Genomic DNA, 11,313 nt, shown 5'->3' with positions numbered 1-11,313 from the left:
TGAATAAATTAACTATATTATCATTATAAAAAAAATTGCCAATAAATCACAACTGGATGGTTTCACATAAACTTTACAACTATGACTTTGTAATGTAGCTTGATGTGTATGCTGATTGTGCAAAGGTATCAAAAAACTCTTATGTTGCAAACAAATAAACCTCCAGATTCTATTCTGTTTTTAAGAAACACCTTATCAAAGAGCAAGCTTTCCTCTGATGAAATCAAATCATAGTCATCAGCATTGTAACTTGATTTTACTTTCACACGCTCACGACCTTCCTTCGGGTCTTTTTTGAATTTCTTAATGTAACATCTAATGTCATGAATTCCACCAGTTTCTGTTGGTTCATGTGCAAAGGAATACCGTGCGTTTCCGCTCTGCGGTGTATCAAAGCGCGCTAGATCATCATGATTATTATTTTCATGAAACAGGCTATCAGCCTTAATACCACTGCGGCTGCTAATTGCAAGATCAGATCCCACGATGCTTAGCGAACATTGAGTTTGGTTATCCGACTCCTGTAAGGAAAACAAACATGTCATAATGCTCAAACAACGTCCTTGTCAGAAATCAATAGACAAACAGTATATTGGTGACAATATTTACTCTGTGTGATAATAACCTAATGCTTTGCAAATGGTTTCAGGAATTAAAACTACAGGCAAAATGCCATTAAGCTGCAAAATGGTTGCAGGATGTTTGTTAGCCCAGGCTTTCAGTGTCTTGAGTTTAATCACTACAGACCCCTATAGATGACATAAACAAGAAAACTGTATTCTGCAGTAGAATTCGTTGTCTTTTATACACTTACTAATCCAAGGAATTGTCTATTTAACAACTCACTTGGAAATATTAGCCTGAATTAGCTAGAAAAATAAGAAAACATCAGTTCATGAAGAGACAGACCTCGTGACAGTTAGGTTGATTATTGGGGAAGTCGGACACTGAAAAAGTTGATCCATCATTGTGGGAAAATCTACTGCTTCCCATTGAAGGGATAACTGAGCTTGGTTGTGGATCTTCTAGTGATGAGAAATCAGAACTATCAAAGGTTGATATTGAGACACATTCATCAAAATAATTCATTGCTTCTTCTGCCAAACACCTCGACATCCTAAGGCGTTCTATGCTTGCCTACAACCACATGTGAAACTCAATAAAGATAAAGAAATCATAATCAACATGCAAATAGGAAGTAGTAGCTGAAGAAGACAAAAGAAGATGTACAATAGTGCAACCATCACGCAGACCAATCTCACCTTTCTTCTTGGTCTTGATCTACGTGCCTCAGAGCTTTTAGGATCTGGTACTATCTCCTTCAGAATTCTACTGAGTTCTTGCCCACGCTGCTCCTCAACAGCCAAATCTGCCTGCAGTTTTCTTGCACGTTCTTGGGACTGAATGTTCAATAGCACCAGCATATTCTAATTAGAATTTTAAAAAAATGTTAGAATCTAATGCAGTTTATATAAGATAACAAATGTAAAACCTGCACAAGCTTTAAGGCATATTTCCTTCTGATGTCAGAGACTAGCTCAATTGCATCAGTGTTCACCAACTCAGGAGGGATATCTGCAATATCTTCCGTTGTAATGATTGCAGGGTTCTTCATCCGGATAGCCTGATAAAAGGTATAACATAGTTTATCAATGATGCAAGCAAAAGTGCCAGAGAGATATACGATACTTGCAAACAGGTAAAAGAAAGCAACTAATAAGATTTAAGGTAAAATTCCTGTTCTCAAAGTACTGCATAATTCAAGAGATGCTCATGTAAAAGTAAACAAGGGATTCTTGACATTCCACATGTCAATATGATCTGTTAGGTTCAACAAGTGCTTTTAAGACCAAAGATGTAACTTCTCACATGTTTTAATATGATGGAACTGATGAGCTACATGTGAGAGAAAGAACTGCCAATTCGAGCAACATATATTCAAAGGAACCGAAGTTTTCATTTTATTTGTTCCTTGTATAGGAAAGCAATTTGGATTAGTATATTTCTTTTTCTTTTCCATAATTAGATTGATATATAAAACAAATAAATCTAATGATTAATGATGCACAGAATGATCCAACCAGTATATGCAATGACATACAATAAAGTTTATTTTCATTGTCCTCAGAGACTCATATTTTGAAGGTAGTGATAAATAATCAGGAAAAAGAAGTGGAATTAATTAAATCCTGAAAAGACAATTATCAGGTATTTCTTTTTTCCTCAGTTTGCAAATGTTGGGCATCTTTGGATTAAGTCAATCAGATATGAAATTTCGAGACATTAGCTTCCTTGTAAACTTTTTTCAGATGCGACAATGAAAGCTTCCAATATAAACATATTAAAATGCTTTTGTAACCATTAGACTGCGACAATGATAAAGTAATATAGACTATCATGATCTAGCTTCCATGTAACCATATCAGATTTAGCTCTAGCAAGTTTTGGGGTGAATAATGCGGATGAATCATGATCCAGTCAATGCACAATGATTTTAGATAGCCATGCAACATATGTAGACCCTCTGGACACCAACAAGAATTTGAGAAAGCTCTTATTAACCAGTCAAATACCTGGAGGAGGACCTCTCGGGTTGAAATTATACTTACAGTTTTAGGGTCACTTTGAGGGCCTGTTTGGATAGTCCTATTGGGTCCTCAGGGTTTGAAACAAGATTTCTAGGATTATAGAATATAAGGCCTAGTCCAGCCCATGTTAGCTAGATCTTTCCCAGCCCATTCCTGCAGAGAGGAGAAAAAAAGACCTACTAAGGTCTTTTTTTTTTCAAAAGGATTCAGGCCAGCCCACTCCAAGGCCAGCCCACTCCAAAGCTATTCCTGGGTATTTTATGAATATAAACTTAGCCCAGCTTGTAGCTTGTGATCTTACTGGTTCTACCAGCCTAATTCATGAATCTTACAGGATTTTCAGCCCAATCCTACAGAAAAATCCAAACAGGCCCTGATCATTCTTTCGATGCTATCTTGATTAATAGAAGGGTAGTATAACATCCACAATGAGCTGCAAGAATTTAATGTTCTAGTACATCTACAATTAGTTCTTCAAACTCAGGTATAAGAGGAGAGTATAAGGCTAGATCCTCCCTCATCTTCATGATAACCATTAAAGATATAACAAAAAATCCTTAACATTCGTGCAAGTCTAACACCAAGCATAAAGGCTTAATTCTCTATAATTTGAACTTCTAAACTGAAACCTTCAAATATAATTTATAGACTTAACTTCACCATAACCATGTCACCAGCATGAAATCATACATGGGCAAACCAGCTCTTGCTTCATAGTGTAGATAGTTGAATGCAGTCTCCTGCTTTAGATGAGAATGTTTGCCATGAGTGAATTGGCAAAGGATTCAACTGCTGCAATGAATTCAGAAAAGAAGAAAGATTGCTCGCCATGGTTTTTGTGGTTTGAAGAATGACAAATGATGAACCATATTATGCTTTTTGCTATTGTCTAACTAACATGAGCAAATCGATGCAATATTCTCATGAATCACATTTTTCCGAACAAGGCCAACAAAACCTATTCTACATCACACAAAATTTCCAAAGGTACTTTCATTAACTTGCTAGACTAATTCAGATATAACGTGTCCACATTAAATATTGTAGCATCTTATGCATGTCCTATGAACCAAATAAAGATATTTGACATCGATATGAGATGATATCTTTGTCAAATTTGTAAGCTCTTTTCATAACTCTGGCCAAAATCCTTCTCTGACTGACATATTTAATGTGGTAGGCCATGTATAGGATCACGAACAGAAGGCATTAGCTGAGCTTTTACCAACCCCCAGCCTGATCTTCAAATCAGGAAAAGTAATGTTCTTGCACGTGCTCTAAAATGTTTGAGTAGTTAACTGCTCCTTTCTTCGCATACGACACAAGTATCTTGACAGAGAGAAAACAAAATAAATGTTGAAAAGATTTGATGGCTATCAATTTCCAAGTTATTGTTAACTTCTCCATAAAGCTGATAACCAAGACTCCTTCACAGCTAGGAACACCTCTCCAAAAGACAAATCATCACGTATAACCTCCAAGATATTTTCAATTGCACCAGCTTGTTTGACATAAGGTTTGGACTGACTAAGATGACGAGGGAAGACATTCATGCAATCACATCGCACCATTTATATTCTTCTAATTAATCAATTCAATGACTAGAATAGCAACATCATTGGCACATCAAACCTTGTGTTTCGATCTTCATGCTTCTCAATAGGACAAGTTAGCATGTTAAAATAACCTAAGACATCAGATCCATATGACTGATGTTGTCTGTAATCATATTGCATGCTTGCTTCCAGATTTGACTGATCTTGAGATGGTATCTCTATACAACAAACTATCATCCCTATGAGAAAGCTTTCATCTAGTAAATGAAGAACTTTCAGTCAACCGTCATGTTTATCACCTTATCAGCTTTCATGCCCATCATCTATTTCCTTTGTTCACAACTTGTCACCATTACCTCGCGCTTGTCCTTTATTGTTGAATATCTGTCATATCAGATGCCTTTTTTCATATGGCTGCATAGTTTCTGGAGTTGGCTAGAAGTTTTATCATTGACAACATTCAGGCACTTTCTTTAAAGGCACTTATTCCAGAACTTTTGAGGTTAAACTAAGAAATTATACAAGTACATGATAGATGGAATAAAGCTACGGAAACATGTTTGTATGTTTTCAATATATTAAATTATAGAACCTATAACTGCAGGATGTAAAAATAATCTAGCTTACATTCTCAAGGTCATTTCTAATCTCAGAAACCGCTCTGCGTACTTCTGACCGAACAGTTTCATATATTCCATCAGTTCCAGTATCCTCAGAGGATTGGTCAATCTGAAAAGATTCACAACCATAGACAAATAAACCTTAAATCAGGGTAATAAACCAATGACATCAAGAGTTACAACTGAAGATCTAAAATGTAAACATCCTGAATAGTAACCTTATGCATTAGCTACAAATGACAACTGAAAGAATCAAAAGCACCTTCATCTCTTCGCAGAATGCCCTGATAGTTGCCTCCTCTGATTCAGACAAAGAACTTGTTGAAATCCCATCCTCCCAATTCCGAACTAGCGTGCATGTCTTAAAGAGTCCAAACCAACTATATTATACATCTACAGATCACACAAATTCGACTACTAATAATCAACAAAAAAGGCTTTAATAATCCATTAGTGACTCACACTAGAGGTATCCCACGTCTCAGAAATTGGGTGCCTACTTGTCCATGTTTGCAAATTCCTCGTTTGTTCCGGCAGTTCAAAGTCATTCACAGCCATGTCGGTCTTCTTCTCATGACCATTGTGTGAAAAGCTACCTGTCTCTGTGTTTCTCAAACTTGAAGATGACCCATATCCGTGTTCTATTTCATTCTGATTGAAAAAAATAAGAATGAAGCCTCAAACACAACGCATAAGCTTCAACCAGAAATCAAATTTTGACATGAATACGTTCAAACCTCAGAATTCCCATGGTGCCCCCTCGAAACGGACCGGAGCCGCCTCCCGGTACCAATCCTCGACAAACTCCGACCGGATTCACTCCGACTGCCCGAGCCTTCAGCCCCAATACCCGAGCTTCTCGACATCGACCGCCCTTTCCTGCTTCCAGAAACATCACTACCCCCTTTCGTAGCACTAACCCTACCTTCAGATTCCGGCGACGACGAACTTGAGCAGCCGAACAGGGGATTATCCCTCGTATTCGAGTACTCCGACACCACGGACGAAGCCAGCGGTGGCTTGGCATAACTTCTCGGTACGGCGCTCACGCTCCTCGACCTCCGATTTGGGATCTTCTTCCGGGAATCCTCTGTGGGCCGATCCTTTGAGCTAGAAATGGTACGAGAAGAGGACGCGTAGCTCCCCCTCTTGGACGCCGATTTGAAGGCCGAGGCCGACATTTTCGAGCGAAATCCAGCGAGAAAGATGAAACCTCGCAAAGGTTTGACCTTTGGATTCGAGCCGGAGGAACCAATGCAGCAGGGGAGGCCAACAAGAGGCTGTTTTTAAGGATCGGAAAGCCCTAGGAACGGCTTTCGAGGAGGATTTAGAGGGTTTTGGTGAAGGGATCCGAAAGGGAGAAGGGGTTGAACGCGGAACAGGGGAGGAGAGGAGGTCGCTTTGGGCTGGAAATGGAATCTTTGAGGAAAGGGGGAGGGACCGAGCTGTACAAATATGGCCCAATTGGTCTCTGATACTGCACCATGTGGCTTATAGTTTTATGGAAGTGGATTAACCATCTAAGTATTTTTTTTTAGTGATAATGCACCAGAATAACAAGGATAGTGGTGGGTTAAATGTTGGGGGAAAAAAAGATCAAGATTAGACTAGTAATTATCAATAGGTTATATTCATTGTAAAATGATTTATGTACGTATTTATTAAACCGTGAGTAGTATTTTACATGCTATTAGTCAACTCGCGAATATGTAATATATTTTTTTTTTGTCCCTTATCTAGTGTTTGTGAATTATTCAATGTACTTCGTTTCTCAGAAATATATTCACTAACAATGAAATATATAAAAATATACTTATTATGGTTCAAGCGCCTAATTTATTGGAATATTTTTAGTTTGTACAACAAAGACATGATATGTGAGTGATGATTTTATACTATGAGAATAATGTAGTTTATATATAAATAGAAAAGATATTGTACTTTATGTAGCTCTTAGTTTCGCAAAAGTATATTCACTAAAAATGGAATATATACAAATTTTACAAAATATAGTTATGGGATGATAATATATTGCAAGAATAATGTAATTTATATGTAAATTAAAAGGACAAATTACGAACAAAAACTTTATGCAGTTATTAAAGAGGCACGTTGATTCAACGGACTCTACCTAAATGTCTAGTTTAAGGTCAAATTTACAGTGGTCTTTGTCTAAGTAAGTTGGCAGGCTAGTCATATCTTTGTTAAGGTATAAAAAATAAGGTGACGTCACGTTGGGCTTTCCTCATGGTTGGTTTATACGTACCCAACTGACCGTTATGCGACAGAAAAAACTTGCAAATGAATAAAAAATCATAAATATAAAGGAAAAAAGGCAAATTGGAGATGCAGGGGATCGAACCCTGTACCTCTCGCATGCAAAGCGAGCGCTCTACCATTTGAGCTACATCCCCAGTTGGGAGCCTTTCCCTATAGATAAAAGTGATGTAATTACATTAGACTTGTAGCGAAAAAAAAAAAAAAGATTTTGCTAGGTATGTCAAAATTACTTATTTATCCATCTCCATGGCTCTCGAAGCAAAATAAAATAGTAAATTCCATAGCAACAACCTTCCTTGAATTTTCTAATGGGTATGGTGTACTTAACTACCCAAGAGTCCCATGCAAATCGGATGCAAGCTCCAACATAAAACAGTGGAATCCCCCTGCTCGCTAGGAGGATTATCAGGCCGGATGATGGTTTTTGTGAGCTATGTTCTGATCAGTAGGAGGACATTAACTAAGTATGTTTCCATTCACTGTGTCTTTGCACAAACTTGCTGGTCGGTCTTTCACGATTGCATACATTTGTTGCCAGTGCCCATCTCTTTGCTGGCACTACAAAATTAATATTCTAACCAGTGCCTTCGTAGAGAGGGGCAATAAGGCTCTATGCTTATATATTTTGTGGTCACTATGGAAAGCAAGGAATCAATGACTGTTTGAACATGTAATGGTAAGCCCTCTACAACCAGTAAGGTCTGTGGTATATTTTGTAGATGATCTCTATTCAATATAGTGGCAATAGGGCCTTTCAGCATTGTCAGGGAACTAGGATATGTTGCCTAATTCTTCTCAGCCTTCTATTTCTCCAATATATGCCCACTGGGTACACCCTGCCCCCTAGGTGTCGTTAGTTAGGAGAATCTTAATGTTCCTAATATCTAATACTTACCCAGCAGCGGCTTTTATTATCAAAGATGCTCGGTACATTGATTAGAGTAGCTGAATTGAGGTTAAACCAGTGCATGCATGGTGCTGATGGCCAAGCTTCTAGGCGGTTGGGCAGAACTGTGGCTTCATCTTAAAGCATCGAAAGGTGGGCTTAAAGGCGACTCGTCTACAGTTATTGGTAGGATTAGGAACCCTTTATCACCTAAATGTGCAGGTCACCTGTTACTTAGGGCTTGTTTGGTTCGCGGGAAAAGAAGGGGGGAAAGTGTGGTCAATAGAAAAATAATGAGATGCCTCTTGTTTGGTTGGAGTTTTCAAAGGAAAGAGATGAGAAAGTTGTATTTACATGGGAATATGATTCCCACATTTCGGGCTCGTTTGGTTCGCAGGAAAAGAAGAGGGGAAAGCGTGGTCAACGGGAAAGTAATGAGATGCCTCTTATTTGGTTGGAGTTTTCAAAGGAGAGAGATGGAAAAGTTGTATTCCAATGGGAATATGATTCCCACATTTCATGGAAAAGTCTTTCCCATGAGAAACATGAGAAAGTTACTTTCCCATGAGGTGGGAATCACTCCTTTTTTATTTTTTCCCAAAAAGACCCTTCAGCATTAAAGAGGTATTAAAAACCTAACTTTTATTAAGGGCATAATAGGAATTATACATAACTTTTCCAGAAAAGTGGATGGTTAACCAAATATAAGCACTTTGGAAATTTGTCACTTTCCCATGTTCAACCGAACATGCCAAAAATACTTTTCTAGGTATTCTCTTCCTGGGAATCAGGAATCATATTCCTAATGAGGGAAAATATTTTCGGCGAACCAAACGAGCCCTTCATGGGAAAGTTACGGAAATCACTCCATTTTTATTTTTTCCCAAAAAGGCCCTTCAGCATTAAAGAGGCATTAAAGACCTAATTTTTATTAAGGGCATAATAGGAATTATACATAACTTTTCCAAAAAAGTGGATGGCCAACTAAACATAAGCACTTTGGACTTCCCATGGTCAACCAAACATGCCAAATGTACTTTTCTAGGCATTCTCTTCCTAGAAATTTGTTTCTCAGAAATTATATTCCTAGGAGGAAAAATGCTTCCCGCGAACCAAACGAGCCCTTAAAGATAACCTTCAATGGAAAAAATATATTCTATGTCTATCTTGAGGCTAATCAGGCGGCAGACTGGATTGTTGCACATACATAGAAGTTTACTAGGGATCTCTATATTGGGGACCAAATCCCTTATTTGCTGCAGCACTAACCATTAGTTGATTGCTTGGGTGTATATTTTGTAAGATTTTAACTTATTTCACACGCTATGCCTCTTACCGTATCAAATATATATATATATATATATATATATATATATATATATATATATATATATATATATATATATATATATAATAGTGGAGGGGGGCATTTTTTTTTTCTTTCCATTTTGTTGGATGACGGCATTTTCGTATAGGTTGTCCACCTTTTATATATATATATATAATAGTGGAGAGGGGCTCTTTTTTTTTTCTTTCCATTTTGTTGGATGACGACATTTTCGTATAGGTTGTCCACCTTGGGCCTATCTCAATATAACAATAAAACAGTCAACTAAGAAAATTCTATATGAAAGAATACAATTGAGCCATCCATGCAGTGACATGATATATATTAGATGCCATTAGACATGGGAGCGTGAAAACAAAGGTGCTGCCAGACAAGTCTTCGGACCAATACTACGTGACACCTTAATTTCGATCATGAAATCTTAAAATTATGGGACCTCAAATGCTTTTCTGTCTAATAAGCTGGAGGACTCTAAAAAAAAACAGTGAAAAGAAAAGGAGAGAAACTTTGGAGTTGCATCCCACATTGGGTCCTAGCTCTTAATATTTTCTAAAACAATAAATGCAGAATTTCGCATATCTTTGCCATGTCATTCTTAATACCAGAATGAGATTCCTCCAACCCCAAATATTTTTATGTTTTGCAATTCAAATTAAGAGAAGAAAACCTTCTGTTGAAAGAAAAGTTCTCTAGAGAAGGAGGGAGAGAGAGAGAGAGAGAGAGAGAGTCCTTTGGTGGAACCTGGATTCCTTTTTCTTCTAATAGGGGGTGGGGGCGTGGGGGGTCTAGAATTTTGAATGGTCCCTTAGCAAGAAAGCAACAAGCACTGCAATCATATTTGGTGGTTCTTTTAGCAGCAGGAGGAGACATGAAGGATTCATACGTACCGGGGACCGACGCCTGAGGAAATTTTAAACGTCCATAGTGTGCATGCCCTTGGAGGACCCAGCGACGATCTCCTCGTCACGAGTTTAATATAGCTCATGGCATGTAACTTAAATATAAGTGGGAGATTCTGATATGTTTGAACGTAGGTCATGTAAGCTTAATTTGGGAAAGGTTGCATAAGGGATTATGTAATTCTAAGAGGTTAATCATTGCCAAATATCATTATTAGCACCATCCCTCATCACTGTCATTATTATAAATTTATAATCCCTTCAATTTGAAGGGTTAACAGAAGGGAAAATGCTCTTTTCTTTTTATCTCTTGCGTCCCTATTGTAAAAAGGCCCGAACTGGTGCTGTTTTCTTTTCCTTTACAATTATATATCTTTCCAGAAGATGCATTTGATATGTGGGAAATAGACATAAAAAGCTAAAGCAAATAATCGACAGGAAGTGAAACAAATCTTGTATCAAAAGTAGCTTGAGAGCATCATAATTGTAGCACATGGTTCTTCACTTCATTTGGTTTAGGGTTTACAGTATGTTGTTAAAGTTAAGGTAGTTCAACTATCATTTGTTTGTAAGAGCATTTATTTGCTTAAAATCTTTATTGTCTGTGATTTCTGAGCTAAATTTGTTAAGCCTAAATAAATGATTCAATTATGTAGGTGCAAACATATCATCCAAATAATTAACCCTAAGGTCAAAACTTCACATTTTTATTTTGAGAATTTAATCATGCATGATAGGACTCCTAGCCAAACTCATTGCAAACTGAGCAGCCAAGGGGCATCTCTCTCTCTCTCTCTCAATACAGTGGTAGCGTCTCACCATTGGGATTGAACATTGGACTCCTCATAGGGGTAAGCTCAGTAAGTCAATTAGGAGAGAGGTGCCAACCATTATTTCCAAGTCCCAATGGTGCATGGGCTATTTCTTTTGATCTCCTGGAGTCACTCAACTTATTAGTGCAATGAGATTTTGAAAACAAGCATTAGAAAAGTCAAGGGATGAGCTTTAAAGAACAAGATTATAGCAATCTATTGAGCCTTATGTGAAATGATCTTCCTTATAAGGGAATATGCCTTTAAATCTCCAGACTAATTGATTTTAAAATATTCAAAAGCTTGGATACAGGAATTCTATAT

The 11,313-nt window shown here is 37.5% G+C and overlaps 1 protein-coding gene and 1 non-coding gene across 2 annotated transcripts; both read right to left on the bottom strand.

Annotated features, from left to right (window-relative positions):
• Positions 1-6,202, bottom strand: LOC103709064. The gene is made up of 8 exons (XM_008794243.4): positions 5,502-6,202; positions 5,227-5,415; positions 5,027-5,125; positions 4,772-4,873; positions 1,493-1,624; positions 1,263-1,400; positions 910-1,137; positions 1-521 (listed from the first exon to the last, which is right to left on the bottom strand). The coding sequence occupies exons 1-8, from the start codon at positions 5,943-5,945 to the stop codon at positions 129-131; spliced, it is 1,725 nt and encodes a 574-aa protein (XP_008792465.2). The 5' UTR covers positions 5,946-6,202; the 3' UTR covers positions 1-128.
• Positions 6,203-7,105: 903 nt separating this feature from the next.
• Positions 7,106-7,178, bottom strand: TRNAA-UGC. Its single transcript has one exon. It is a non-coding gene; the product is annotated as a tRNA-Ala (tRNA).
• Positions 7,179-11,313: the final 4,135 nt, after the last annotated feature.

This window comes from Phoenix dactylifera, chromosome 3 (assembly GCF_009389715.1).
Source record: "Phoenix dactylifera cultivar Barhee BC4 chromosome 3, palm_55x_up_171113_PBpolish2nd_filt_p, whole genome shotgun sequence".
Lineage (NCBI taxonomy): Eukaryota > Viridiplantae > Streptophyta > Magnoliopsida > Arecales > Arecaceae > Phoenix > Phoenix dactylifera.
Note: the sequence above shows the minus strand (reverse complement) of the source record. Positions and strands in the feature narration are given on the sequence as shown.